General features: G+C 41.7%; 1 protein-coding gene across 10 annotated transcripts in view; it reads right to left on the bottom strand.

The window, feature by feature from the left end:
• sgcg (sarcoglycan, gamma) overlaps nucleotides 1-24,898 on the bottom strand; it is a 620,033-nt gene that overhangs the window by 161,844 nt on the left and 433,291 nt on the right. For all 10 annotated transcript variants that reach the window (XM_063054200.1, XM_063054198.1, XM_063054202.1 and 7 more), the window contains one exon: nucleotides 2,681-2,768. In XM_063054200.1, the coding sequence (XP_062910270.1) occupies nucleotides 2,681-2,768 (88 nt within the window). The remainder of the gene's footprint in view (nucleotides 1-2,680; nucleotides 2,769-24,898) is intronic.

Below are 24,898 nucleotides of genomic sequence, written 5' to 3'. Positions count from 1 at the left end.
CATAATCCCAAAGAATCCTGACTGATTACCAGGACTGACACAGGACAGGTGATGGTACAATGGTAAACAGACACAAGGCATTAGGGGTCCGCAAAACTAACTCTCTGGAGTGTCATGGCATCGGGTCAAGCCTGAGAAAGAGAACCTTCTCCTGATTTCCACCTAATATCATCCTTCAGTGATGAATCAATACTTCTCAGGGAAGAGGCAATGAAAGTGGCAAGAGCACAGAATATACTCAGAGTTGGGGGGATTTGCAGTAAATGGCTTGGTAGCATCACCATTGGCCACGCTGGTTGTATCCTGAGGGACATTGCTGGTAGACTGGGCCTGTGCCAGTTGATAAACAAATCGGCACAAGAAAATGGCCTACTTGACTTTCATCTTTACCAATCTCTCCTGTGGAAATAAAATATTATCTTCATTCCAAATACGCCCTATATGGGAAAATAATTGCGGGGGATTGAACAGATCTGGCATCTTGAGACTGGTACTATGGGCCCTCGGCAGCAGCAACAATGTTACCATCACAATCTCTCATTTCAGCTTCCAACATATCACCACTCCATCAAGACAGTGCTTTGATTCAAAGAGTAAGAAGGGCATGCCAGGATCAGCCTCAGGCTTCCCTACAAATGAGATGCTGAGCTGGCCAAACAGCAGCATGGAATGGGGAGAAGCAAATGGTTCCACAAATAATGGATCAGATCAGACCTCTGAAGTGCTGTCACAATTAATGATGTATATTAACACTCAAATAAATAACAAATGGGATGAGGCTCCAAAAAAAGTTAAAATCCTCAAATATTGTGAGAACCAAAGTCGATGCAAAACATTTGCAATTATGTTCAGTAAGAAGTGCCACATGGATGATCCACCTTGCTTTCTGGCTGATAATTATTCTGTACCCAATTCAGCTTGTGATACCCTGAGGACACTGGATATAACAAAGACTACTGGACCAAAAAGTGAAACTTAAAACCTGCTTCAGAATAGGCAAGCTCGTAGACAAACTGTTCCAGTAAAGTTATAATGCTGACCGACAATGTGGAAAATGTTCTGTCCACAAAAAAAAAGTAAAATCCGCACTGCTAATTACCTCTTCAACGTTTCACTTCTGTCATCATTGGAAATCCAATGGCAAGAATGTGAATAACCTGCCCTTTGATATCTTGTTTAGGTTTTCCCATGATTACTCAGCTCCAGGTCCAATTACAGCCTAAATCCTAACATACTGTACCTAAAGATCTGAAATACTGATTTGGGGTACAGTAAATATCCTCAACAGCAAGGCAACAAGTGATATACCATACCATCAAGGAGCTTTGATCAATAAGAAGAATATATTCCACTAGTTGGAGCCATTACTCACACAATCAATGCCGCCCAGAACAATGCTACAGAAGTTAGTCAGGGCAGCATCTAACCATTACCTGCTGCTTTGTCAATGATCTGTGTGCCAGCATAATATCAGAACTGATGACATCAGCTGATGAGTGCATCCTTATACTATGTGACGACATTAATTGCTTTAAGAACCTCTAGATAAAGAATTTGTCCAATTCTCACTGTTTGCTTACTTGCTGAGAGGCCCTCACCATTCTTTTCCAACGTGGGGAAGTCACCGCCTTTTGAAGACATTTTCCAGTGCCAACCTTCTCTAATACCGTCAAAATATTAAAATACTTCAAGAAGTGGTAAATCTATATTTCAATTTAAAAAAAGTTTCCCAAAGTCATCATGCTCTGCATTTACACAATGCTTTTAATGAAGGAAAATATCCCAAACTGCTTCACAGGCAGAGGATGAAATCGTAAGAGGAAGAACATTACAAGCACATTTACAAATTTGGGAAAGAAGTAATTTGGCTTTACCAAAGGTTTGAAGATAGGGATATAAGGCTTTGTAAAGGGAGTTCCAGCAAGCAAGGCTTGGGTATCCAATGATGGGAATCATTAAGATAAAAATTAGGTCAGAGAATTGGAGAGTTTAGAATGAGATGTCTGCCTGGAGCAATGAGAGGCAAAGGCAAGAAAATCTTGAAGGACAATTATGTTAAATTTGAGGCACTAGTCAATGGGGATCCAGCATAAATTGTTATGAGTGGAATTTGTGGAGCAATGGGATTTGTATAGCAAAGGAAATGAGTGCACAGTGTTTGATGACTTGACTCACCAGAGGCTGGGAGAAAATCTAGCAGCATTAAAATTAGTCAAGATCCAAGGGCAACAAATGTATAAAGGAGAAATGCAGTGGTAGGTGGAGTGAGGTAAAGAAAGGCAAGGACAGTAATGCTAATGGAAATACTCAGACTGAGTATGGAGAGAAGACCCCACTCTGTAAAATCTGGGCCTATGTCACTGATAACTCAGATGAAATTCAAACCATTTTTTTTATATATTGTAAGCTACCTGGGAGTGTGAATTACTCCTGATCCACTATAGAAGCAGCCAAAAACGTCTTTTATCAAACCCTAAAATACAGTTTAATTCTGCCTCTGATGAGTAAATCTCTACTCTGGCAGAGTAGCATTATCAATGCTTATCCTAGATAAATATTTGCTTATTGTGTGACACGTCAAATATTATGACATTAAGTGACAAGTCTATTGTGTCCTGTACAATTTCAATAAGCATTTTCTATAGCAACTTGAGACGGAAATCATTACAGTAGCACTTACCCACTGTTAATCTGCCAGTCACGTGTCCATTGGAGTTACGAGCATTAACAGTCACATTCTGAGAAGAATCCACAAGCAAGGGGGAATCCTGCAGGGAGTTGAAGCAAAGTCTATTTACATTTGGAAAATCCGGTCCGTAAGTAAGAATTACCACATATAAAACACTCTTTTTTTTGGAAGAAAACCCCAAGTAATAATGAAAACCATAAACAGAAAATGCAGAAATACTCAACCTTCATAGAGCAAGAAACATTGTTAAATTTTCAGATCAGTAATATTTTATTGGAACTGGGGAAATTCTCAATACACTTTTATTCATTCACAACTTTCTCAATTTTTTAAAGTTTGAATTTAATTGTTCCATTTCTTTTCCTTCTCTTTTCATCACCCCACTGATTTGAGAAACAGGACCCAAGTCCCATGAGTTCACCACAGTTGTGTCCTGGTTTTTCATGCATGAACGTTCCAAGCAGCAGTTTTAGTCATCCGTCCCCGAGAAAGAAATATTTTAAAAAGGAGGAGCTTGCATAGGCCACAGATGTGGACATCATTCTCTAAGGTGCATGCAGTGAAACCAAGCTGTGCTTTTGCAGTGAAGTTGTCAGTTCCATTCCTAGTTTTAAGGGCTTTATTTTTTTTTGCAAGTTGCTAATATTTATTTAAAAAGAATATCAACAGGAACAGTGAAATGGACAATGAGAGAGCCCAGAGCTAACTATTCATAGAAATCATAGGCAATACTTCATAATAAGATGAAATAGTATATGTCATCTCTTACATCCCCTAAGGTAGAAATTTAGTGAGTTCCCATGTAATGAACTTCATAATGCATGACATTTTGAGTCCAACTAATCAGAATATTCAAGGAACTTGAGGTCATTTTACTTCGAACCATTTTCATATCCAGAGCAAAGCATCAACTTTGCACGCAAAATATTTGAGTCCATAAATTCCACAGTTTGGTTTTATTGGTGCCAGCAAGTGGAAGAAATGTGAAGAGAAATCTGTGAATGAACCATTGGTTCCGAGCAGCAGGGAGAGATAAAGCCTGCTACTGTTTAAAAGACCAATATCAACACTGGAGGAAGAAACTTGAAGCAATTAGTAATCAACTTGAAGAGACTACAAGGAAATCCCAATTCAGAAAACCTGAGCTGGCAGGGATACAAACCTCGTAGTGTTGGGAGTTTGTGGGTAGGAGTGGTAATTAAAGGGTTTAAGCGAAAACAATGTGGACAGAGTTAGTGCTGAGAATTTTTAATCCTACTACTCCTCTATGGAGTGATGAAAAACAGAGTAATTGCACCACAGCCACAAATCTAAGACATCTGGAATCTATATAACTGTTTGCACTCTGAATTAAAATACTTGTAAAATGAGTATTTTTTTAATATCTCAAACCATTATTATCTGTACTCAGATTCAATCTCAGGCATCTGAAAACCAACATCCATAACAATAGAATTTAAAGTACCTTGCCTGAAGTTGACAGATGAAGTCTTTGGAAGGCGGACTGGTCTTTTATTAAAGGATAGCCAAAGATTCCCCAACACCTCTTTAACAGCAACAGAGAGCACTTGGCCACTAAAGGATGATCCCCAGCTATTGGATATGATTCAGAGAAGACAAACAATAGCCTTTGACAGACATGGACTCTTTAAATGCTCATGTAAATATACAGGTTGAATACAGCATTCTCTGAATCAGACAAGAGGTGCGGGTCATCTACTAGAATCCTCTGGAGTTTAATATCATCTATAACATCCTTTTGTATTTCAAAAACATACTTTATTTTTTTTAAAAAATCAGGAAATACAATGCAATCATTTCACATTCTTCTCTGTACTCATTGTACTGTCAAATCAATCTCTCTTATTACAATGCATCAGAGCCACTTACAGTATGTTTCTTCATCTCCCCCATCTTTCTGACTGACAGGCACTAACCTATACCCAAGTGACTATTGTAGTTGCATCATTTGGCATGGCTTAGTTTAAACTTCCTTCAGGAATAGCTGTCTCCAGAAGCATCTCTTTTGTTGAGATGCCCATAGAAGAAATATCGCCTGCAGAATTTTGTTGTTTATGCCTCCTGAACCACTTGTCTCCTCTCTCTCATCTTTCCCTACTTGCTCTCTATTCCATCATTATGATATTCTTTTAGGGAAATGCTAAATAAACCACAAAGCTCTGGTAGCAACAGGGTTCTTCTGAAGTCTTGAGGTAAACATAACCCATTCACAGATAGGAACATGGTTTGTAAACACCAAACTGCAGCTTACTGTAGCCAACATTGTGAATAAATCAGTGACCAACCTGCAGATACTGATGAGTCCTTTAACTAACGCATGCAGTTCAGTCCTTTCTGCTGATAAATACTGAATCCTGCAAAAATGTTGCACATGTGAAGTAAGATACAAAATTAAAGTCTTATTTGGCAGTGTTCTGTTTAAAGTTGGTGGTGTACTCTTGTTGGCATCCAAATCTACCGACTCATGGACTTAAACATAAGTGACTTTATGCTGAAAACCCAGAGTAACACACACTCTTACTGGAGGACTCAGTAAGTCAGGCAGCATCCATGGAGAGGAACAAACAATCAACATTTCAGGCCTAAAACTTTTACTGTCTATTCCTCACCACAGATACTGCCTCACTCGATGAGCTTCTCCAGCACTCTGTGTGTGTTACCCTGTGTACTTTCAGGATTCTGGAGTGTATTCAAAAGGCATGCGTCCTGCTATAATTGTGAACATAAACATCAGATCTCATAGTGCCCAAACAGCAGATGCTGCACGTCAGGCATCTGTCATCCATATCTCTACATCCCAAGATACTTGGGTGGCTTTTGGTGCAACAACAGGCCTGGATAGAGATATCTTTACATTAAGCTCCAATCTTCATGCTGAATGTTTAGTTAAAAGTTTATATTGGTTCACTTTACCTTTCAAATTCACTGGAAGTGAATGGACATCAGTGTCCTCTTCCCACTCACTCAACATCCTCAGCAGATTGAATTTGATGGCAAATTGCAGTATAACAAAAGGATTAGATCAGTCCTTCATGGTGAACCATCCACTGTCAGATATTGAATGCTCAACTATGATTTGGTACAAGCTAATCATATCCTGAATGTAGAGGAATCAATCTTCTGGTAGAAGCTTGTGTATTCTCACTGTGAAATACCATGTCAAACCCCAAGCCAAGTTTGCTTCTTAAACAGTTCCTAGGAATCAAGAACATCTTGCTATCTCTCTGTTCTTTTTGGTTTCTAAGATGGCTAACAAGGCCAATGTGGCAACACAAACTCTTCCACAGATAGAGCCAAAAGGTAGCTGACAGGGCAGGATGGGAGATAATTTGTGAGGTAATACACTCTTTCTGCTTACATAGAGATCTTGTGTGTTTATGATGCACGGTTGTAAGGTTTTCAGTGCCGTCTTGAATGAATCGCCGTTCCTACACTGTCACTGGATCACAATTATGAAATTAGTTCCCTAACAGAACCACAGCTCAAGGCCTGCAGCTGTTCAAGAAGGAATCTCACTAACACCTTCCCAAGGGCAATGCTCTTTCTACATTTGAATAGTTATTGACTAAATTCATAGAGCACAGATCACAGAAAGTAGAACATAAAACAATGCCAGCCTGCGATGTGTGTGACAAATTAAGTTAAATCCTTTCTACTTCCACATGATCCATATCCCTCCATTCCTTGTATACTCATGAGTCGATCTAAAAGCTTCTTAAACACATTATTCCACCACTGCCCCTGGCAACCCATTCCAGGCACCTACTACTTGCTGTATAAAAAAAAACCTGCCCCACACATCTCCTTTAAATGTTCTCTGCTTCACTTTAAATTTATGTTCTTCAGTGTTTGAGTTTTCTACCCTGAGAAAAAGATTCCGATTTTGTACCCTATTTATGCCTCTCACAAAGTTAATACGCTCAGTGACCACTTTATTAGGTACACCTGTGCACCTGCTTATTAATGCAAATATCTAATTAGCCAATCATGTCACAACAACAATGCATAAAAGCAGGCAGACATGATCAAGAGGTTCAGTTATTGTTCAGATCAAACATCAGAACAGGGAAGAAATGTGATCTCAGTGACTTTGACAGTTGGTGCCAGACGAGGTGGTTTGAGCATCTCAGAAACTGCTGATTTTCTGCAAATTTCATGAACAAGAGTCTCTAAGAGTTTACAGAGAATGGTGCAAAAAACAAAAAAAAGCAGTGAATGGCAGTTCTGTGGGCAAAAACGCCTTGTTAATGAGAGAGGTCAGAAGAGAATGAAAAGACTGGTTCAAACTGACAGGGAGATGACAGTACTCAAATAATGACTCATTACAACAGTGGTGTGCAAAAGATCATCTCTGAGTGCACAACATGTCAAAGGTTGAAGTGAACGGACCACAGAAGCAGAATAATAGGAACATGCACTCAGTGGCCAGTTTATTGGGTACAGGAAGTAACAGGTCTCCCCTGAGCCTCAACAATCCACAGAGAACAACACAAGCTTTTTTCCCCAACCTCTCTTTACAGCTCATCCCTCTAATCCAGGCAGCATCCAAGTAAACATTTCTGTAACCTTTCCAAAGCTTTCACCTTTTTCCTCCGATGGAGTGACTAGAATTACACATGATTCTCCAAGTATTGCTGAAGTTTTATAAACCTGCTAAGTGACTTTTCTAACCTTGTACTCGATGCCCAGAGCAGAGAAGGCAAGTGTGCCAAAAGCCTTCTTTCCCACCCCCGCTGTTTTCAGGAAACTATGGACTCGGACCCCAAGATCCCCCCATACATCAGTACTGTTAACAATCTTGCCAATAACTATATACAGTACTTTGCTTTTCATTAGACCTTCCAAAGTTCAACACTTCACACGTGTGCCGATTAAATTTGATCTGCCATTTCCCTGCCCAAATCTGTATTCCTTGGAGTCAGCAGAATGTGGCATTTCTTCAAAGAAGGTTTGAACCCACGCTTGAAATTTTTTCCTCCCTTTGCCTGCTAATTTCTTCTGTGACTGAGTCAGTCAAACAGCACTGAAACAGGTCTTTTGGCCCACCATGTTTATGTTAATTGTTAAGTGCTTTACCTGTCATCATCACCATCATCATTATGCGCCATGTTGAATGACGTAGGACGGTGATCGTGGTCTCATGACCATGATTGTTCTTGGCAAATTTTTCTATGGAACTGGTAATCCTAGCCTTTTTCTGGGCTGTGTCTTTATAAGATGGGTGACCCCAGCTATAATCAATACACTTCGGAGATTGTCTACCTGGCGTCAGTGGTCGCAAAACCAGGGCTTGTGATATGCACCAGCTGCTCACATGACCATCCACCATCTGCTCCATGGCTTCACTTGACCCTGACTGTGGGGCTAAGCAGGTGCTACATCTTGCCCAGGGGTGACCTGCGGGATAGCGGAGAAAGGGAGCGCCTTACATCTCCTTTGGTAGAGATGTATCTCCACCCTGCGTATCTATACTAATCCTATTTACCAACACTCAGTCTGTACCTTCTTATGCCTTGATGATTCAAATTTCAAAGTAAATTGAAATTCATTTTCTTGCAGGTGTTCACAGTAGAACAGAGCAATACAACAGAATCAATGAAAATCTATACACAAAGACAGATAAACAACCTATTTGCAAAAGAAGGCAAACTGCAGATAAATAATTAAATAATACTGAGAACATGAGTTGTAGAGTCCTTGAAAGTGAGTCCATTGGTTGTGGAATCAGATCAGAGTTGAGGTGCATGAAGTATTCCACACTGGTTCAGGAGTCTGATGATGGTGTAAGGGTGATAACTGTTCCTGAACCTGGTGGTGAAGGTCCTAAGTCTCTGTACCTCTTTCCTGATGGCAGCAGCGAGAAGAGAACATGGCCTGGGGCTGGGGGTCCTTGATGATGAATGCTGCTTTTTTTGGCAGAGTTCTTTGTAGATGCGCTGAATGTTGGGGAGGGTTTTGCCTGTGGTGGCCTCTCCCACCTTCTCAGTGTATGTGTTCCAGATTGGAATCATCATCTGGAAGAATATATTATTCCTCAAATCCCATCAAAACTCTTTGCTAAGGCAAAACCTAACATCATGAATGGCTGTGATGCTTCACTCCTGGATGAGATCAACATCTTTTATGCACGTTTTTAAAGGGAGAATAGAACTACACCTGTGTAAATCCCAGCCACATCCGGTGACTCTGTAATCTGTATCTTGAAGTCCAACGTCCGAACATATTTCATTGCAAGGACTTAGACCCTGATGGCATACCTGGTAGGCCACCAAAACCATGTGCCAACCAACTGGTGAGAGAGCTCAAGGACATCCTCAATCTCTCACTGCTGCAGCCAGAGGTTTCAAAAGGGCGACAATCATAGCAGTACCTAGGAAGAGAAGGGCGAGCTCCCTCCACGACTATCACCTATTTGTACTCACATCTACTGTGATGAAGTGCTTTGAGAGGATGGTCATTGCAGAATCAACTCCAGCTTGAGCAAGAACTTGGACCCGCTGTAATTTGCCTATCACCACAGCCTCATCGATGGGTCAGCAGTGGAAGGGGTGAGGAGTTTCAATTTCCTGGGTGTCAACATTTCTGAAGACCTATCCTGGGCCCACCACATTGACGCAATTACAAAGAAGGCATGATCTACAGGTATCAACAGCTGTTTGGAATGAATGACCTGCGGAGTGCGCATTAATGGATTAAATGCCATGTTTGAAAATTAGAGCTTAAATTGGAACTGATTTACTAGGGAAGTGGTCTACAATTAAGTAGCAACCTTTCCAAACTGACAGTTAATCTATCAATGTAAATCACCTGAGAGGTCCATTATTCTCTAATTATAATTGCAAATCTCTAAATACAAAATAGATTTTAATTGTTTCATGAATATATTAAATGCATTTCATGGCCAGTTGACTTTGGTGTGAAGTCCAGACACACACATCTGTTTTCTCTTTTTTTCGGTATCACTGTACAGGAAAGGATCTATATTGAAGTTAAGAATATGCATGGGCAAGATTAAAAAAAAGACACATCCAAAGTACATTCAATGTACGGGAACACCCAATCAATAACCATGCTGTTGAGCAACTCGAATACAAACCTTCATTTTCTAGCAACTACATATCATATTTGGGGTGCGTGTAGTGCAGCAGTTAGCATAACACTATGACAGTGGCAGATGGAGCATTGTGGTTCGATTCTCAGCACTGCCTGTAAGGAGTTTGTTCATTCTCCCCAGACTGTGTGGGTTTCCTCTGGATAACCATATAACAATTACAGCATGGAAACAGGCCATCTCGGCCCTTCTAGTCCATGCTGAATGCTTACTCTCACCTAGTCCCACCGACCTGCACTCAGCCCATAACCCTCCATTCCATTCCTGTCCATTTATCTATCCAATTTAACTTTAAATGACAACATCGAACCCGCCTCAACTACTTCTGCTGGAAGCTCGTTCCACACAGCTACCACTCTCTGAGTACACTTCTGCTGGAAGCTCCTTCCACACAGCTACCACTCTCTGAGTAAAGAAGTTCTCCCTCATGTTACCCCTAAACTTTTGCTCTTTAACTCTCAACTCATGTCCTCTTGTTTGAATCTCCCCTACTCTCAGTGGAAAAAGCCTATCCACGTCAACTCTATCTATCCCCCTCATAATTTTAAATACCTCTATCAAGTCCCCCCTCAACCTTCTACGCTCCAAGGAATAAAGACCCAACTTGTTCAACCTTTCTCTGTAACTTAGGTGATGAAACCCAGGTAACATTCCTGTAAATCTTCTCTGTACTCTCAATTTTGTTGACATTTTTCCTATAATTCGGTGACCAGAACTGTACATAATACTCCAAATTTTGCCTTACCAATGCCTTGTACAATTTCAACATTACATCTCAACTCCTATATTCAATACTCTGATTTATAAAGACCAGCATACCAAAAGCTTTCTTCACCCCGCTATCCACATGAGATTCCACCTTCAGGGATCTATGCACTATTATTCCTAGATCTCTCTGTTCTACTGCATTCTTAAATGCCCTACCATTTACCATGTATGTCCTATTTTGATTAGTCCTACCAAAATGTAGCACCTCACATTTATCAGCATTAAACTCCATCTGCCATCTTTCACCCACTCTTCTATCTGGCCTAAATCTCTCTGCAAGCTTTGAAAACCTACTTCAATATCCACAACTCCACCTATCTTAGTATCATCTGCATACTTACTAATCCAATTTACCACCGCATCATCCAGACCATTAATGCATATGACAAACAACATTGGACCCAGTACAGATCCCTGAGGCACACCACTAGTCACTGGCTTCCAATCTGACAGACAGTTATCCACCACCACTCTCTGGCGTCTCCCATTCAGCCACTGCTGAATCCATTTTACTACTTAAATATTAATACCTAACCACTGAACTTTCCTAACTAACCTTCCGTGTGGAATCTTGTCAAAGGCCTTACTGAAGTCCATATAGACAACATCCACTGCTTTACCCTCGTCAACTTTCCTAGTAACCTCTTCAAAAAATTCAATAAGATTTGTCAAACATGACCTTCCATGCACAAATCCATGTTGACTGTTCCTAATCAGACGCTGTCCATCCAGATAATTATATATACCATCTCTAAGAATACTTTCCATCAATTTACCCACCACTGATACCAAACTCACAGGCTGATAATTGCTAGGTTTACTCCTAGAACCCTTCTTAAACAATGGAACAACATGAGCAATACGCCAATCCTCCGGCACCATCCCCATTTCTAATGACATTTGAAATATTTCTGTCAGAGCCCCTGTTATTCCACATTAACTTCCCTTAAGGTCCTAGGGAATATCCTGTCAGGACCCAGAGAATCATCCACTTTTATATTCCTTAAAAGTGCCAGTTCTTCCTCTTCTTTAATCATCATAGTTTCCATAACTTCCTTACCTGTTTTCCTTACCTTACACAATTCAATATCTTTCTCCTTAGTGAAGACCGAAGAAAAGAAATTGTTCAGAATCTTCCCCATCTCTTTTGGCTCCACACATAGCTGTCCACTCTGATTCTCTAAGAGACCAATTTTATCTTTCACTATCCTTTTGCTATTAATATAACTGTCGAAACCTTTTGGATTTATTTTCACCTTACTTGCCAAAGCCACCTCATATTTTCTTTTAGCTTTTCTAATTTCTTTAAGATTCTTTTTACATTCTTTATATTCCTTGAGCACCTCATTTACTCTTAGCTGCCTATATTTATTGTAGAATATGCATCTCTCTTTTTCCAAACCAAGTTTCCAATATCCCTTGAAAACCATGGCTCTCTCAAACTTTTAACCTTTCCTTTCAACCTAACAGGAAGATAAAGATTCTGTACCCCCAAAATTTCACCTTTAAATGACCTCCATTTCTCTATTACATCCTTCCCATAAAACAAATTGTCCCAATCCACTCCTTCTAAATCCTTTCACATCTCCTTAAAATTAGCCTTTCTCCAATCAAAAATCTCATCCCTGGGTCCAGACCTATCCTTCTCCATAATTATATTGAAACTAATGGCATTGTGATCACTGGATCCGAAGTGCTCCCCAACACAAACCTTCGTCACCTGACCTATCTCATTCCCTAACAGGAGATCCAACACTGTCCCTTCTCTAGTTGGTACCTCTATGTATTGCTGCAAAAAAACTATCTTGCACACATTTTACAAACCGGATACTCTGGTTTCTTCCCACATTTCAAATACATATGGATTGCTATGTTAATTGGTCACATGGGTGTATTTGGGTGGCAGAAGCTTGTGGGGTTGGAAGGGTTACCTTGAAATAAATGATTATTTATGTTTGCAACAATGGAACTCCAGGTATATTATTAAATTCCTGTGAGTTTAAAAATTATCATTAACTTCACACAAAGAATATGTTTCAGCAATATTATTTATTACAGTTCTGCTGACTGTGTACTTGCTACTGAATGTATCTGAGTAACTGAAGTTACAATGTCACGGCCTGGAAACTTACACCAAGTACTGGTGGCATCTCTGTTGACGTGGTCATTGCTCACAACGTCGTATCCTGTCACACAGAATGCTTTCCCGCCCCAGGGTAAAAGCAGCTAAGGAACAGGTGGAGCTACAACTTAACTTTTCATTCCTAGACTAAAACTGGATTTCAGGATGTTCAGATTTTGTGCTCTGCTCAGTGGATTTTGCATTGTTCCGGAATTATCTTGGCCCTTCACTGATCCTCACTTATTGACACCTTGGAGCACAAACAGCATTGCACAAAGAAGTCTACTTTGAATTATGTTTCTAACGAAAGTTCCCAGATCTACTGGGTTGTATCCACTTGGACAAAACATCAATAGGCAGTCTGTCCAGAGGACAATAGAGGGAATCAGGGACAGGAAACATGGGGAACATTTTCTGGCATTTGGAATTCCAAGGTTAGACCTCCGGTATTCCATGTTTGTATACTTGATCCTCACCACAGTCAGACCCCTGAACTGTTCCCACAAACTATGGACTCAGTTTGAAGGACTCTACAATTTGTTCTCGGTATTATTTATTTATTTACCTATCCATTCATCCATTTATTTATTTTTTTATTTATGTGTATTTATACAGCTTGACCTTTGCATATTGTTTTCTTGTCAGTCTTTGTGAGTAGACTTTTACTGATTCTATTTTATTTCTTTGTTCTACTGTGAATGCCTGCAAGAAAATAAATCTCAGGATGGTCCTGGTGCCATATAAGTACTTACTTTGAACTTTGAACTTATAAACAATTTGAGGGTTACAATTGAGGCCAAGCACATTCTCCTGAAGCAGTTGCATGTGTACCTTAGGTGCCTTCTTAACATATCCCTTTACTCTGACATTAACGTTAATGTAAGGAAGCCCATATTCACACGTTGCAGATCCTTCCTCTTTTTACAGATAAGTTGAACTCTATTTTCAAAATGAGTTTCAAAACCTACCAGAAAACCCCTACCTGGTACCTCAAAATCAGTGACTGTTCCAAAAACGCTAGGGAGAAATAGCATATGGGACGGAAAATGCACAAGATTATAGGTCATTGTACTCTGTACTTTACTGTACAAAAATAGCAGGTTCATGATACCAGCAAACAAATTGTAGATTTAGGCATGGTGGTGGAGAAAACACACTAAAAATTGAAATGAAAATGGTTCACCTTTGTTGATATTCTAATGCTAGAAATGATTACTTTCAATACCTTTCCTCATAACCTGACATGAGTGAGCAAATCTTCTGTTCAGGAATCATCTGCGAAGTTACTCAACTACATATTTATTAAACTGAAGCAGCATGGTGAACCACTCTCAAACATTCTGTTAAAGTCACAGAAAACTTCAATTGTGAGGTTCAGGTCTGTTGTCAGTTTTCTCCGTGTAATGCTGATTTGAAATGGACGTTTTCATTTCAGCACAGGAATCCTTGCAGATGCATTGCAGATTATCATCACATAGCAAAGGGTCCATGACCATTTAAAGGAACATACAACCGGGCAAGCCACACTCCTTATCTACAGGCATTGAATGAATAGGTGGTTCACTGAAGGGATGCAGAGAGTTGAAAGCTCTCCAGGAAGGTCAGAGTATCTCGACAGAGTGGTAAAGAACAGTGCCTGCAGAAATTATGTCTGTCCTGCATGGGGAGTGCTAACACAGCTACAGCAAACACTTCTGCCAGCAAGTTTCCAGGGAGGTTTTGTTAAATACCTGAGTGCAGTGTCTGAAGATTTTATTCTGGGGGAGCCTGTTCTGCCTTCCTTTGTGGGCTGAAGGAAAATCAGTTTGTTCTTCTTCAGTATGGAATTTGGGTGAACTCCTGAATGCACCAGCGAGCAGCATACTGTAGGAAGTTGCAAAAGCCAACAGAAACAACCCAGAATGACCCTGAATCTAGAAAATTAAGATTGACCATGACCCTGACTTCCACGGGCAAAGCAGTTAACACATATATAATAGGTTCTACTGAGGTTATAGAAGGTCACTGCTCTCAGTAGACAGAGAATGCAGTTTGACCTTTTAAAAACACCATTTCAAGGGAAACAGGTTAGTAAAGGCTAATTGTTCTATAAATAAATATACTTTTTCTAACTGGGAAGGTCGAAAAATCTTCATTGCAGACAACTTGCATGATGCATCACGTTTAATGACATTTGAGGAGTGTTTATGTTGGAAGAAAATTTCCAGGGTAAATGAAAAACCCACTGCAAAATGTGGAGAGAAACAAATGAATTTTCCAATGGATACTTAAGCTCCCAGATATGTAGTTTATTTTTTTTTAATTACACACATTTTTCTAGACCATAACCTTCTTCCAGGGTTGTCCAAGGTTGTGAAGGAATATATTTAACTATATGATGCCTTTTAACACTATGACCTAAGGATTGTAATGGTAGGGCCTCAGAAGCTGAGTTTTGGGTTTCACTTACTGAGCAAATCTGTTCATTGGGTGAACCGGGGAACAAGCTATAGAAGGCTAATCCTCATTCTGGCACCATAGGCAGTAATGATAAGCAAAATCCCCCCAAAGAGTCATACCAAACTGAAACAGGCCATTCAGCCCACCAAACCTGTGCTGACCACAAATATGCATTTACTCTAAACCTGAATTAAGACCTTTTTGATTCTCTGTATATTCCCATCAGCTCACTCCCAGATTCTACCACTAACCTATACTACTTCAGGGTCTTGCACAATATTGGGATGTGGGAAGAAGTCAGTACACCCAGAGTAAACCCAGCTGGTCACTGAAGAATACATAAACTCAGACAGCACAGGACATCCAGACTGAACCTGTGTTACTGGAGCTATGAGCCAGCTGCCCTATTAGCTGTACCGGGAGGAGTAAAAGATGGCACCAGAGGATTTTGTGGGCCTGGGTGAATTTCTTCGACTTCATCCGTGAAACTGTTTAAATCGCCCGTTCTCTTGACTGATTTTTGTGCGGACCAATGGACGACCCAATTCCTCGCTGACATCATGGGAGATCGGAACATTGAGACCGAGGGCACAGCTGTTGGAGACCTGTGTACTCCAGCGATCGCTTTCTCTCTCTCTCGATGGTGAGCGAGTTTGCTGATTCTCGAGTCAACGGAACTCGAAATAAGTGACATTGCACTCTGTAACATTGAAACTGAACTGTGATCTCCCTTCTCGCTGTGGCAGGGGTGATATCTCTCTCTCCCTTGTTAGTGCGAGAGAGGGACTGTTGAGATATTGGTTAGGATAGGCAGCAGTTTTTGATGGTCTACAGATCATGGTCACTGGGGCTTGCTGTTCCTTGGTGGATGATTGGGGGAGCTGGTGCTTTCTGCTGGAACGAGCGGGGGGAGGGTTGATACTTTGCTGTGGCTTGTGTGTGGGATGGGGAGGGAGCTTTGGTACCTTTCTCTCTGTATCATGGATGTCTGTGAAGGGTAAAGATTTCAGCTTGTATATTACATACATTCTCTGACATTAAGTTGAACTATTGAACCGTTCCACCTTCTTGGGAAGTAGCTGGGAGCTGTTGTAACAGAAAGTAAGTCACTGGAGAAACTGGAGAAGTTGTAGATATTAAAGTTTTATTTATCATGACAGACGTTCTTGTAGAGACACTCATGGTAGAGGATCACAAACCCGAAAGCATTGCATGCCACATTTTTATACCTTTAAGACCAGAGGTAACAGCAAGCGATTCAATACAATCTCAATAGTTATCATTACACCATTTACTGTACTTCAATATTTTGAGTTGACAAGCTTCCTTTGAATTACATTTTTACAGTGGGAGACATTTCTGAATGTTCAAACACCCCCATTGACACAGATATTCTAAAAACGTCTGATAATAGAACATAGAATATACAGCACAGTACAGGCCTTTCGGCCCACAATGTTGGGCCGACCCTCAAACCCTGCCTCCCATATAACCCCCCACCTTAAATTCCTCCATATAACTGTCTAGTAGTCCCTTACATTTCACTAGTGTATCTGCCTCCACCACTGACTCAGGCAGTGCCTTCCACGCACCAACCACTCTCTGAGTAAAAAACCTTCCTCTAATATCCTCCTTGAACTTCCCAGCCCTTACCTTAAAGCCATGTCCTCTTGTATTGAGCAGTGGTGCCCTGGGGAAGAGGCGTTGGTTATCCACCCTATCTATTCCTCTTAATGTCTTGTATACCTCTATCATGTCTCCTCTCATCCTCCTTCTCTCCAAAGAGTAAAGCCCTAGCTCCCTTAATTTCTGATCATAATCCATACTCCCTAAACCGGGCAGCAACCTGGAAAATCTTCTCTGTACCCTTTCCAATATTTCCACATCCTTCCTATAGTGAGGTGACCAGAACTGGACACAGTACTCCAAGTGTGGCCTAACCAGAGTTTTATAGAGCTGCATCATTACCTTGTGACTCTTAAAATCTATCCCTCGACTTATGAAAGCTAACACTCCATAAGCTTTCTTAACTACCCTATCTACCTGTGAGGCAACTTTCAGGGATCTGTGGACATGTACCCCGAGATCCCCCTGCTCCTCCAGACTACCAAGTATCCTGCCATTTACTTTGTACTCTGCCTTGGAGTTTGTCCTTCCAAAGTGTACCACCTCACACTTCTCCGGGTTGAACTCCATCTGCCACTTCTCAGTCCACTTCTGCATCCTATCAATGTCTCTCTGCAATCTTCGACAATCCTCTACACTATCCACAACACCACCAACCTTTGTGTCGTCTGCAAACTTGCCAACCCACCCTTCTATCCCCACATCCAGGTTGTTAATAAAAATCACGAAAAGTAGAGGTCCCAGAACCGATCCTTGTGGGACACCACTAGTCACAGCCCTCCAATCCGAATGTAATAGACAGCCAGAAGCAAGAAGCCGGAGTACACAATAGATTAGCTATTGATTTCTACTGTACCTGTGATCATGTTTGATATGCTGCGTGACAGCCTGGTCTGCAAGCTTGAAGTCAGTCACCATGACGCAAACAGCTTAGCCATGTTTGCCCGGTTTGATGCAGGACAATTAGCACAATCCCATTGTCTTAATGTTTGGCTGTTGCATATGCAAGCATGATTCATTGCCACCATTTTGCAAGGGTGTGCTTTTAACTTCAAATTGCTGCTTGCAATTTTCAATATCCATTAAGAACCGAAGACTGGTTTTCACCTGAATTAATATAACTCCAAAATACGAACAGGAGCTGTGGGCACAAGCTTACAAGTGTATTAGTTTGTTTGAAAGTCTGCCTGCCTTATCTTGTTGATTTATTTCAAAGCAGTGAATCAATCTACTGATTGTTGGAGAGAGAGCATTTGAATACTGGCATTCACAGTTTTATTTCAGGGCGCCTGCCCATGCCAGAGTAAGGTTTCAGCGTTCCAGCTTTCTGTAACTGACACCCCAAACATTCAATTGTTCTTACTTTCAAGTAGAAAAGGCTCAGGGAATACACAGCTCCACCCATCCATCGACAGCGAACACAGAGTTATTTCGATTCCAGGCTTTGAGCTCATCATAATGTTCTGGCATATTTTAGTAATGCTCAGGAATGATGCATTGCTGGAAAACTGCCAGAGAGCTGCTTAGAGTGAGCTCAGGAAGCTTTTTTTCCAAAATATTCACAGACTTACAGTTACGATAATGGAAAAAGAACTCCATAAAGAGGAAAACATGAAACCATAAAACAAGCCTTTGACACTTGAACTGTATGTAGACAGTGGAACAACTGCCATCAATGAGGTTGAAAAGGGAAAGAAAAGAAGTCCCACCCTGGCTAGTTTGTGCATACAGTATTAGTGCACTCCGGAGTGGGAAGTGAAGGAAAGCCACTAGTCAACTGTAGATCTGGAAGTGAGGGCTGGCATTTGATTGGAATGGTGAAAGGTGGGGATAGGGGTCTCAACCAACTTGATTTGGAAATGGACAACTTGGATTTTTATTGCTGATCTGCATTGGGATGATTGGAATAGAAGTTTACTTGAGTTTAGAGTTAAAAGCCAACCTGACCAGGGCCAAACTGTTACATTGTAACTTTATCCATACTTTAGCAAACATTCACTGTGTATATAGAAATTATATTGGTGTGTTTGAGAATGAAACAAATCAACAGGGATCAACAGGAATTCTGCAGATGCTGGAAATTCAAGCAACACACATCAAAGTTGCTGGTGAACGCAGCAGGCCAGGCAGCATCTCTAGGAAGAGGTGCAGTCGACGTTTCAGGTCGAGACCCTTCGTCAGGACTAACTGAAGGAAGAGTGAGTAAGGGATTTGAAAGTTGGAGGGGGAGGGGGAGATCCAAAATGATAGGAGAAGACAGGAGGGGGAGGGATGGAGCCAAGAGCTGGACAGGTGATAGGCAAAAGGGATACGAGAGGATCATGGGACAGGAGGTGTCAATAGGGATCAACAACTTTTGAGGAGATTTATTATGTCACCGGAAACACTTGCAAACTTCTGGAGATGTACCATGAAGAGTATTCTAACTGGCTGCATCGCAATCTGGTGCTGTTGCATGGGATCAAGGTAAGCTGCAGAGAGATGTAAAGTCAGTCAGCTCCATCATGGGCACTAGCCTCTGTAGTATCCAGGACATCTTCAAGAAGCAGTGCCTCAAAAAGGTGGCGTCCATCATTAGGGACCCCAATCACCCAGGTCATGCCTTGTTCTCATTGCTATCATCAGGAAGGAGGTACAGAAGTGTGAAGCCACACTCTCAGCGATTCAGGAACAGCTTCTTCCCCTCTGTCTCCTGATTTCTGAATGAACATTGAACCCATGAACACTACCTCACTACTTTTTAATTTCCATTTTTGCACTACTTAATTAATTTGACTATTTAATATATGCATTTATAGTAATTCAGTTATTTCTCTATTATGATGTACTGCATCGTACTGCTGCCGCAAGTTAACAAATTCCATGACACATGCTGATGATATTAAACCTAATTCTGATGCAACAGAGGACACATGCAGCAAAACCAAGCAAAACAAAGCTTCACCCAACCTACAAGACTAAATCTACCAATGCAGCAGCCTCTTGGGATCCAACCGGAGGTGTTTCTTTCTTTATTAAATGTCTTTTTACGATCGCAAAACAATGCTGGACTCCAAGAGCACTGAGAACTGCAGGTCTACCTCATCAGTGAGATGCTCATTGATCAGAGTAGCTGGATTGGATGTTGAAGGAGCTGGACTGAGTGCAGACCATGTTGCTGCCTGCTACAGGAAGGCATCGAAGGCATCAGAATTGATGCATAAAGGCAATGTGCAGTGTAACCGTGGCTGATTGTCTTGCACGTTTCTCTGGTGATTGCAAGACCCTGTGGACATTGATAATAGATGCTGCAGGCCTGTTTCCCTTGATTGGTGACATGACAGATGGCAGGGCAGCTGCATGGCCTCATTTTAAGAATAAGGGGTAGGCCGTTTAGAACGGAGTTGAGGAAAAACTTTTTCACCCAGAGAGTGGTGGATATACGGAATGTTCTGCCCCATTAGGCTGTGGAGGCCAAGCCTCTGGATGCTTTCAAGAAAGAGATGGATAGAGCTCTTAAAGATAACGGAATCAAAGGTTATGGGGATAAGGCAGGAACTGGATACTGACTGTGGATGATCAGCCATGATCACAGTGAATGGTGGTGCTGGCTCGAAGGGCCGAATGGCCTACTCCTGCACCTATTGTCTATTTGTAGCGAGGACTAGGCCTCAAGCCATGAGCTTGCCTATTACTACTGTCCAGGAGAGGAGACGCTGGAGGCAGTGTATCGTGGTGTCCGTGCTTGGTTGGGGGCTGGCCTCTCCCACCAGTGCTGCCCTCCAGTGTTTGATTCGTGGAATGACAGGCTGGATTGTGTATTTATGTTTGTTGCGCTCTGCTGGGAACTGCACCATCTAATTGCAGGACATGTTGCTCAGGGACACACTGTATATATATATTTTTTTTTGGCGTAACTATGTTTTTTTTGCTTGCTACTTTGAATGTGCTCTGTATGTTTTGCACCTTGGCCCCAACGGAACACTAGCTGCATTCATGTATGGTTGAATGATAATTAAACGAATTTGATTTGAATTTTGATTTGATTATTGTCAGAGTATATACCTAACTAATCCTGAACTTGGTTGTACTACTGGATGTGATGAAATGATCTGTATGGACCGCATACAAAACCAAGCCTTTCATTGTACCTCAGTACATGTGGTGATAATAAACTAGTTTACCAAATGTAGTTGGGTCCTATCAGATTTGGGATTGGCTTTCCAGGCTTAATATGCATTTTGATTGGACTTGTAACTGGAAAATTACTTTTAAACATGAAGTCACCTGGATTTAGAAGGTAATTTGTTTGTCTACATTATCTTCCAGGTAAGTTTCAGGCAGACAGAGAAACATTTCGAGACTTGGTCTCTGAGACTTCTACTTATCCTGCTGAACTCTCCCTCTCCCAAAAGCTTTTGAAATGATTTAATCTGACAGAAAAGTCAAAGTAATTTCATTAGTATGGTCATGATCCTTCTCATTCAGTGCTCCCCGAGATGTATATATTCATGACGTTCCCTCTGTTTTGAAATACGTATTTCTGCCTAGTAGTTGCCGTGAGTCCTTAAATTAATAACCAGTGGGAATGGGCCACTAAAACATGCACTCCATTTTAAACCTATTGTGCTTGGAATAAAGGGAAAAAAGCAGAAGCCAAAAGCCGTGGATGAACCAGGAGGTTTGTAGTCTGTTGAGGGCCAGCTCTGTGGCATTTAAATCTGGAAATCAAAGTCTGTATAAGAAAATCAAGTATGGCTTGTGGAGGGTTATTTCAAGAGCAAAGAAACAATTCCAAGCGAGGTTGGAGGCGACATCGGCTACACGCCAACTCTGGCAGGGTTTGCAGGCCATTACTTCCTACAAGGCAAAACCCAACACTCATGAATGGCAGCGATGCTTCACCTCCAGACGAACTCAATGACTTTTATCCTCGTAGGGAGAATAAAACCACAGTTATGAGGATCCCTGCAGCAGCTGATGACCCTGTGATCTCTGTCTCAGAGGCTGACGTCGGGCTGTCATTCAAGAAGGTGAACCCTTGCAGAGTGGCAGGGCCCGATGGAGTACGTGGTAAGGCCCTGAAAAGCTAGGCCAACCAACAGGCAGGAGTATTCAAAGACATTTTCAATGTCTCACTACTACAGTCAGAAGTTCCCACCTGCTTCAAAAGGGTAACAATTATACCAGTGCCCAAGAAGAGCAGAGTCAATGACTATTGTCCAGTTGCACTGACATCTACGGTGAATAAATGCTTTAAGAGGTTGGTCATGGCTAACTTGTCTCAGGAAGAACCTGGAACCACTGCAATTTGCCTATTGCCACAATAGGTCTGCAGGACAAGTGATCTCAATGGCTCTCCGTGCAGCCTTGGATCACCTACACAATGCAAATCCCTATGTCAGGATGCTGTTTGTTGACTGCAGCACCGCATTAAACACCATCATTCCTACAGTCCTGATCGAAAAGCTACAGAACCTGGGCCTCTGTACCTCCCTCTGCAACTGGATTCTTGGCTCTCTAACCGGAAGACCACAAAATGTGTGGACTGGAAATAACATCTCCACCTTGCTGTCAATTAACACTGGCGCTCCACTGAGCTGTGTCCCAAGCCCACTAATCTACTCTCTCTACTCCCACGATTGTGTGGCTAGGTATAGCTCAAAGGGTATCTATAAATTTGCTGGTGATACAACCAATGTTGGCAAAGTTTCAGATGGTGATGCGAGGGTGTATAGGAGCAAGATATACCAGTTAGTTGAGTGATGTCGCAGCAACAACCTTGCACTCAGTGTCAGCAAGATCAAACAGCTGATTGTGGACTTCAGGAAGGGTAAGACGAGGGAACACAGGTCAATCCTCACAGAGGGATCAGAAGTGGAGAGAGAGAGCAATTTTAAGTTCCTGGGTGTCAATATCTCTGAGGACCAAGCAGAATGCAACATATCAATGCATCTATAAAGAAGGCAAGACAGCAGCTATATTTCATTAGGAGTTTGCGGAGATTTGTTTAGTCAACTAAAACACTCGAAAACTTCTACAGATATACCGTGGAGAACATTCTGACTGGTTGCATTACCATCTGGTATGGTGGGGGGGGTACTACTGCACAGGAACAAAATAAGTTGCAGAAACTTGTAAAACTACATAGCTCTATCATAGGTACCAGCTTTCGTAGTATCCAAGACATCTTTAAGGAGTGGTGCCTTAGAAAGTTTGAGTCCATCATTAAGGATCCCCACCACCCAGGACATGCCTTCTTCACAGTGTTACCATCGGGGTGTATGGGGTGTCAGGGAGGGGTAGCACCTCTGGTGGGGTAACATGTCACGTCCTTTTCAAGGCGGTTACTCCACCTTTGGTCCCCACCTGGCACTCAGCTCTCACCTGTGGCTCCCCGTAGCTGTTTGCATGCGACAGCGGCCACACCCCGGGCAACGACTTCGACAAGCTGGCTAAACCAGGTGAGGGTAGCCAACGGGTCTCAAACCCTTGGTGAGATAGGGAGTTGTCTATCCCAGCATGTGAAGACAGATTCCAGTGGATTGAGTGGATGAGACCAATGGAAGGTCCAACGGTCAAGAAGGCGGTCTCTGCAAGCATCATGGAACGTGTAGAGCAGGACAAGACACAGAAGATGTCCTGGTCATCCACTGCGCCTAGTCCCATCTCCAGCCGTCTCAACTCTGTCTTGCCACTGGATCCAGATGGGAATTGGGAAGAGAGAGTGAGGCTGATGCTGCGCAACTCTCCCTCACTTAAATCCAAATCACGCGCTAGTCTCAACACCATCAATATGGTGTTGAGGTCCTCATCGACGTACGATGGACGGACAACAACAACAACCATCGGGAAGGAGGGACAGAAACCCAAAGGCACACACACAGCGCTTCAGGAACAGCTTCTTCCCCTCTGCCATCTGATTTTTAAATGGACATTGAACCCATGAAGACTACCTCATGTTATTCACAAGACATATATATATAGACTATAGGACCATAAGACATAGGAGTAGAATTGGGCCATTTGGCCCATTGAGTCTGCACTGCCATTCAATCATGGCTTATCCTTTTTTCCTCTCCTCAGCCCCACTCCCCGGCCTTCTCCCTGTAACCTTTGATGCCATGTCCAATCAAGAACCTATCAATCTCTGCCTTAAATACACCCAATGACCTGACCTCCACAGCTGCCTATGGTAATAAATTCCACAAATTCACCACCTTCTGGCTGAAGAAATTTCTCCATTTCTCTGCTTTAAATGGATGCCCCTCTATCCTGAGGCTGTGCCCTTTTATCCTAGACTCTCCCACCATGGGAAACATTCTTTCCACATATACCATGTTTAGGTCTTTCAACATTCAAAAGGTTTCAATGAAATCCCCCCTCATCCTTTGAAATTTCAGCGAGTACAAACCCAGAGCCATCGAACGTTCTTAATGTAACTCAGTTTTTCTCTCTACATTTATTTATCATGTATTTCATTGTACTGCTGCTGTAAAGTTAACAAATTTCACCACATATGCCGGTGATGTTAAATCTGATTCTTTTATTCTGATTCTGAAGTATTGCGAACCAAAATATCTCTTTCGTATCTGTGGCTTTTTATTCATGGTAATTGTAATCCCAATGAAAACATTTCTCAATTATGCCTCAGCATTTTATAAACAATCAAACTTATGATGGACTTCCATATAAAATAAAGGCAGTTCCAAACGCTGCAAAGAAATATTCTAACCCTATTGCACCTGTGGCAAAGTCTAGCCTTGAGGCAGACAGGTCTGCAGCTCACCGTGGCACAGCTAATAATTGAAATGCCAAGCTAGTTTCCTCTTTGAAATGAAAACGACAGTATCTGTCCATGATTCTTCCCTTTCAGCCTCACAGATTTCAGCAAGTTTTGCTAATTTAATGGTATGGAAGTATAGCGTTTCAGGTCGTTGAAGGTGGACGGATCATTTTAATTCTTTTTCTGTTGGAGGTTATTATCTAAGCAGAGAGATACTGCAAATGAGTGAAGCTCAGATGGATCTAGGTGTTTTAGTGCTTGAATCACAAAAATTTAGCTGGCAGGTCCAACAATCAGTGAAGAGGGCAAACAACATGTTGGCTGTTATAGCGAAGGGATTGGAGAATAGACAGTTTT

The sequence above is a fragment of the Mobula hypostoma genome, chromosome 7 (assembly GCF_963921235.1).
Source record: "Mobula hypostoma chromosome 7, sMobHyp1.1, whole genome shotgun sequence".
NCBI lineage: Eukaryota > Metazoa > Chordata > Chondrichthyes > Myliobatiformes > Myliobatidae > Mobula > Mobula hypostoma.
Note: the sequence above shows the minus strand (reverse complement) of the source record. Positions and strands in the feature narration are given on the sequence as shown.